Source organism: Microtus oregoni, unplaced genomic scaffold, assembly GCF_018167655.1.
Source record: "Microtus oregoni isolate MIOR12 unplaced genomic scaffold, Mior012 000029F_ref0000214, whole genome shotgun sequence".
NCBI classification, from domain to species: domain Eukaryota; kingdom Metazoa; phylum Chordata; class Mammalia; order Rodentia; family Cricetidae; genus Microtus; species Microtus oregoni.
The window spans coordinates 8,240,949-8,248,536 of record NW_024543088.1 but is presented as its reverse complement, the minus strand read 5'-3'; the positions used below and the strand labels follow the sequence as shown (position 1 = coordinate 8,248,536).

The 7,588-nt window shown below is 34.0% G+C and overlaps 1 protein-coding gene across 1 annotated transcript in view; it reads right to left on the bottom strand.

The window, feature by feature from the left end:
* Positions 1 to 1,054: 1,054 nt before the first annotated feature.
* LOC121464659 (zinc finger protein 208-like) overlaps positions 1,055 to 7,588 on the bottom strand; it is a 241,534-nt gene continuing 235,000 nt past the window's right edge. Inside the window, 2 exon segments of the mRNA XM_041677684.1 lie at positions 1,055 to 2,047; positions 2,683 to 2,765. Coding sequence (XP_041533618.1) covers positions 1,055 to 2,047; positions 2,683 to 2,765 — 1,076 coding nt within the window.

The following is a 7,588-nucleotide window of genomic DNA, read 5'->3' as shown; positions in this document are numbered from 1 at the left end:
GGAGTATAACAGGGAAACAAGGAGGTGTATACAAACACATTACTTATTTTATATAATTAAAATATACAGAATAATAAGATTAATTTTGTACTAATTATTGCCGACCTCCAACTCTACTATATACCCCAATCTCTGTTCTCTTTCAAGTTGATCTCCTTTATTCATGCATTGCTATTTTTATACATAAATTTGTATATACATATGTTCCTAAATACAAGGAAAGCATTCCATACAATGTTATAATTCTGTATGTTTTCAGGCATGTCCACTGGTTACTGGACAATCAGTTTGTGTGTTTCTCTCTGGAGAAGGCCAACTCTCCCACTCCCTGCTTTCCTAAATGACTACAGATCTTTGTTTGATGTTGTTGCCTTGTAGCTTTTCCTCATCCAATTTTGCATGCCCATTGATATCTTCCATCTACCTCACACTGATTTGAACCACAATTATACAAAGTTTAAAGTAATCTATGTAGTGTGTCATTCTCTGTCCTACCAGCTCATCCAAGGAAGTCTTCATAAACTATCAGAAAAAAAATGCAATAAAAATTAGGACAAATGTTTAACTGTTGTGTTGCAAAGACACAAATTAAAAGACTTGAATATTAAAACAAGCTAATATTTATTTAAGAATCACAAAAATTCACAGAAAAATAATGTTTATATAAAGTATAATCTCATTGCATAAGCAACCATATGCCAAGAAATTAAATGTGCATCAAAATCTGAACTAGTTTGACATTGGCTGTTTTTGTCACACATTATCTTAACCTACAGTCAAGAAATGTTATTGCTCAATTTACTCTACTAGAAATATTTACCTCTTAATAGCAATTAATTCTTGAATAGCATGTTTACAATGATATATAAATTCTGTTTACAACAAATGTTTGATGACAATAAAGTTCAAATCTGGATATAATGTTTCTAATTCATAAGAACTGTGTAGCTGTCTAAGTATTGACTAAGATTTGAAAATTAATTGAAGGATGTGAGTCTGTGAAATAAGCTGGCTAATGCATGAAGGTCTGTACAGTGAATTAATGTGAGGTATACTAAGAAATTTCATGAAATGTACCCATTAAATGCATTTTGTGATGCTTTCTAAGACTTGAATTTGTGTGAAAGGACTTGCCACATTCTTGACATCTGTAAGGTTTCTCACCAGTATGAATTCTTTGATGCTTATAAAGAGTTGAGTTCCTGGCAAAAGACTTACCACATTCATTACATCTGTAAGGTTTCTCACCAGTATGAATTCTTTGATGAGATAGAAGAGTTGAGATCTGGGTAAAGGATTTGCCACATTTTTGACATCTGTAAGGTTTCTCACCAGCATGAATTCTTTGATGAGATAGAAGAGTTGAGATAGTGGCAAAGGATTTCTCACATTCTTGACATCTGTATGGTTTCTCACCAGTATGGGTTCTGTGATGAGTCTGAAGAGCTGAGGCCAAGGTAAAGGACTTGCCACATTCTTGACATCTGTAAGGTTTCTCACCAGTATGGATTCTGTGATGAATATGAAGATGTGAAACCCGGGTAAAGGACTTGCCACATTCTTGACATCTGTAGGGTTTCTGATCAGTATGGAGTCTGTGATGAGTGTGAAGAGTTGAGACCCGGGTAAAGGACTTTCCACATTCTTGACACCTGTAAGGTTTCTCACCAGTATGGATTCTGTGATGTTTGTGAAGAACTGAGGCCCAAGTAAAGGTCTTGCCACATTCTTGACACCTGTAAGGTTTCTCACCAGTATGGATTCTGTGATGTCTGTGAAGAGCTGAGGCCCACGTAAAGGTCTTGCCACATTCTTGACACCTGTAAGGTTTCTCAACAGTATGGATTCTCTGGTGATCTTTAAAATTTGCCTGACAGGTGTATGACTTGCCACAATCTTTACATTTGTATGTCTTCTTTTTGTAATTATTTCTCTTATGCATATTGGGGCATGCATCTTTATTGAAGCACTTTCCACATTCTATACAATTGTTTTGTCTCTCTTCATTTTGATTGTTGATATAATGCCTCCCTTGTTTCTGGTCATGCTGAAACAAAAAGAAGTTTTGTTACAATCAAAATCATCCTTACAATTATCATGTATGCTTTGGCTCTTAGGAAAAACAGACTTCTTCTATGAACTTTTATAATGAGAAAAGACATACTGTGATTTGACTTTTTGGGAATTTGTCCCTTTAAGAAGAGGATTCTGGAAACTATTCTTCTAAGAGTTCCTAGGAAAGGCTTTAATAACATCATAGAATGTGTAACGTTTCTCATGACTGAAAATTCTTTGATATATTTTCAGTCTCATTTGATTGAGAAAAACTCATATTTATCTCATAAATAGCTTTTAACAAAATGTAATTTTGTTGAGAAAACTCTAGCCAATGTTTAATGGAGTGCATGTCATTCAGTTTTCATGTTTTAAAATATTCTTTGTAGAAAAGCATGTTTTAAAACTTATCTGTATTTTTACTGAAGAAACTGCTTCTGAAATTGTGTGCGATCTAATGTGAAATCTTTCCAGATAAGGTAGAAATTATTGACCTTGATTTCTAGGACCACCTGGGATGGCTGATGAATAGAGATTATTTCAATCACGACATAATCCATTCTCTTTTCTTTTTCACAAATATTGAAATCATCCTTAAGGATGGAAGGTTTAAAAGTCACTACTTACAGCTATTCCTGACACCAACTTGTTGATACAATCTTGTCTATTCTCCTGTGAAAATAAGTCTTGTGTTTGATAAGAATATAAAACTGGAAGAAAGAAAAATATATAATTATCTGAATTAGAATACTTAGGTGAACGTTTTTCAGATACATAAGTGACACAATTTTGTATATGTGTAGACATATATGCAAGATGGCATATTATATAAAGTAAACTTCAAATCATTTATTCTAATGAAATAATCTTCTTAATGTAAATGGATAGAATATCTTTTATAACATATACTATATACATTATAAAATGGAAGGATTGAATTTATATTAATAAAAGATTCCAAACATAATTTTCAAAATAATAAATGAGATTATGGTGGTTTGAGTGAAATGACCCCATATAATCAGATATCTGAATACATAGTCTAATGTTGGTGGATATTTATGGGTAGGATAAATAGGTATTAACTTAATGGAATACTTATGTCGTTGGACACTGGTTTTGAGAATTTTTAGCTTTCTAATAACAACAGTGAGCTATCTACTTTCTGTTGTGATTCTAGATGGGACCTCTCACTGCTGCTCTAGCCCCTTGCCAACTGCTACCTCTGATTCATCGTCATGGATCTTTCTTCTATATATTGCCTTTATCTTGGAATTTTATCACAGCAATAGATAATAAGTAACTAATACAAAGACTATAACAAAAGTGCAAAAAAATACACTGATAAAATTGAATTATCTTAATGGATTTAACTCATTTCTACAATCCTTTGAAATGAAAAAATTGAGTAATATTAAGGAATAAGACAGAATATTAATTAATAAGGAAAGAACAAATGATGAACTGGAAACTGTTACTACTAACTTGTCTACAGACAATCATGTTTACCCCAAGGAAGAGATCCATAAAATTTCAGACATCAAGGAAATTCACTAGGACTGATCTTTTTATATCATAGATACATTTTCTCTTTTTCTTATACAGAGAATAGATGCTTTCATAAAATATATTCTATGACTTTTCATCTCTCAAATGCCCTGAGATCATCCCCATCTTTATTTATGTCTACATTTGCCCAATTTCAGTCAATTCTTTGAAAACAAATAAGCATCTAAAGAATAACAATAATATAGTATAATCAGAATCAAAGAAATCAGATAGGGTCAGAGAAGAATGGGAAATAAAGAAAAAGCACAGTAAGTATTTGTAGAGAGTAAGACACACATTTGTACCCACAAAATTGCATAAACAAAGTAAAACAAAACTTTTGAAGGTGTAATGTACATAAATATATTGTAAGGTCATGAAAAAACTAAATACATTCCCAAACTTAATATTATGGGGGGGGGATAATGTACAAAAATTCCATTGAGTTGTGTGATGATATCCTTCAAGTGCTGGTTATGGGGAATTCCTGTAAGTGTTACTTTTATTCCCACTGAGACTCTCTGGAGAAAAATATTTTTTCTTTGTGGACTTATGGTCTGTTGGAAATAGCTTAGGTAAGATTAGGATTAAATGCTCTTATTTTTCAAGTGAATTTTTCTAGATTCTTTTACAAAATGAATGTAATAGATGAATAGACATAAGTTTGTATCTACAATTTGATTTTTTGATCAATATATCTGTGTTTTAGCCATAACATTATTATTATACAAAACCTAATTATTTTTAAAAATGTAGTATAATTTAAAACTCTTGAATGGTATATTGTTTATAGTTTTATTTTTTCATGGTTGTTAAAGCTATTGTGAGGTTTTTGTTTGTATCTATATGAGACTGAAAACTGTGTTTTTGAGATTTGAGAAGAATTTGTTAGAATTTTGATAGGGTTTTCACTGAATCAGTATATTACTATATCAATTGACCAATCCTTGAGCATGTGTATTTTTCCATCTTACAATATCTTTTTCAATTCATGTCTTCAATGTCTTAAAGTTTTTATAAAGGTCTTTCACTGTTTCAGTTCAAATTACCCAAAACTATTTTTTGAGGTTATTGTGAAAGGTATCATTTCCCTGAATTCTATTTAAGTCTTTTCTCATTTGTATATTGGAGGGATAATGATTTTTTGTTAGTTAATTTTGCATTCCTATCCTTGGTGAAAGTGTTTCTCAGTTGGACACGTTTCTTCATAAAGATATTATTTTATACATAAAAATCATAGATTCTACATATAACATTCTTTTATTTGTTCCTTTGCTATGAATCACTTCTAGATTTCCTTAATTTATGTTCTTGTTCAAGCTAAGATTTCAAGTACGGTACTGAGTACATATAAAGAGTTGAGTACACTGGCATTGTTCCCCTTTTTAGTGGAGAGGCTTTGAATTCTCTCCATTTAGTTTGATGTGGGCTATACATTTTCTGCGAATTGCATCTTTTAAGTAGAGGTATATTTCTTGTACCCCTAATATCTCCAAGACTTCTATCAAGAAGGGCTGTTAATATTGTCAAAGGCTTTTCTGCATCTAATAAGATGAACTTCTGGAATTTGAATTTAAGTTTGTACAAGTGGTAGATTAAATTTATTGATTTTGAATTTTTCATCTCTCCCTACATGTCTTTACATAAAGCCTAGGTTTTATGGTAAATTGTCTTTTGGATATGTGTTTGGATATAGGTTGCAAATATTTTATGGAGGACTTTTGTATATATGTTCATACTGAAATTGGCATAAATTTCACTTATATTTTGGGTGTATACATGATTTATATATCAAGGTAACTGTCCTCATGAAAAGAATTTAACAGTGTTCTGCTGTTTTTATTTTGCAGAATAATTTGAGGATTATTGATGCTAATTTCAGAGCATTATTAAAAGATAGAAGGTACCACCTACTACCATTATTCTGCCTGCTATTAAAATTATTTTTATTGTCCTATTGATTTACCCACAGACTGTTGCATCTCTAAGCCTTCATTCCCAAATGTCTGGCAGAATTTGACAACTCAAGGTGGCTGGCAGGTGGACATGGTATAAACAACAAGAAAATATTTAATTTTAATGAGTATGTTCATAGCAAACCTATTCCATGGACTGTCCAGAGCTCTTTCAGGACAGAGTGATAATATATAACAAGGCAGGAAATCATGAATGACTATAAGAAAATAGTGCTTTCTATACACAACATGTCAGTTGCCCATATAAACTCAAGTAATTAGGATAGAATGTATCAGACCTGAGCAATCCCAAACCAGATTAAAATCCCTGGGAGACAGTAAGAAAGGGCCTGGAGAGCCATGCCTTGCTGAGAATCTACTATTATCTTAAAGATGCTTGGAGAAAGGGAATAATGTTGATTTTAGGATGGGGGTAAGGGGAGATGGGTAGAGAAAAGGGAGAAGGGGAGGATGGGGGGAACTTGGGGAAAAAGGATGATTGGGATAAAGGAAGGTTGGATAGGGGAGCACGGAAGCACAATTCTTAGTTAAGGGAGCCACCTTAGGGTTGACAAGAGACTTGAACCTAGAGTGGCTCCCAGGAGCCCAAGGCGATGTCCCCAGTTAGTTCCTTGGGCAGCTGAGGATAGGGAACCTGAAATGACCCTATCCTATAGCAATACTGACGAATATCTTGCATATCACCATAGAACCTTCATCCGAAGATGGATGGAGATAGAGACAGAGACCCACACTGGAGCACTGGACTGAGCTCCCAAGGTCCCAATGAGGAGCAGAAGGAGGGAGAACATGAGCAAAGAAGTCGAGACCACGAGGGGTGCACCCACCCACTGAGACAGTGGAGCTGATCTATTGGAAGCTCACCAAGGCCAGCTGGACTGTGACTGAAAAAGCATGGGATAAAACCGGACTCTCTGAACATGGCGAGCAATGAGGGCTGATGAGAAGCCAAGGACAATGGCACGGGGTTTTGATCCTACGCAATGTGCTGGCTTTGTGGGAGCCTAGCCAGTTTGGATGTTCACCTTCCTAGATATGGACGGAGGGGGGAGGACCTAGGACTTACCACAGGGCAGAAAACCCTGACTGCTCTTTGGACTGGAGAGGGAGGGGGAGAAGAGTGGGGGTAGGGGGAGAAGGGTGGTAGGAAGGGGAGAAGGGTGGAGGAGGGGGAAGGAAATGGGAGGCTGGGAGGTGGCGGAAACTTGTTTTTTTCCCTTTTTTCAATAAATAAAAAAGAATGTGCAACTTCTGATTGTTCAACCATATTGTAGGCCATGCTCAAGACCCACAATTTTATGGAGTTTTCAGATTGAACTCTGTGAATGTAAAAAATGAAGAGGAAAAAACCAAACATGTCTGGAGGAAGTGGAACATGGGAAGACTGGAGAGTTGAATTTGGTCAAATGACATTGCAAGGTATTCTTAAATCACTAATAAAAGTATTAAAAGTAAAATACTGTGGATATATAAATTTGTTTCCCCAAACAAATTACAATACAGATATAAAACACAAATGAAAACAAGTGCATATACAACATTTATGTGGATATTAACATATAAATTTTGATATTCAGAGATTAGTAGATGATTAAATTAGACTAATAACATGTATGACACTAAATAAGTCTTTATTTCTAAAGAATAGTTTGCAGAAATAGAAAAAGTTCCCTTTTTAGTTCTGCAGTATCTGACATAAATAATGAACTCTACAATCTTCCAAAATGAACACAACTATAAGATTTATATTTCCTGATTATATGTGAGACTATACAACAGTGAAAACCATGTGATTCTCTCATGAGAGCAGACAAACAGACATGAACAGGTACAGAGCAATACTCCTTCAAACACTGTGAAACTTTTTAATGCTAATTTTCATTTCAATATTGCTCATTTCAAGGCCTGGAAGTGTTCAAAGATGTTGCACCAAATCATTTTACTTCTGCTTTATAGATAAATTAATTATTCAAAGGAAGTCTTAGGGCATTTTACATATAAAGTAATTT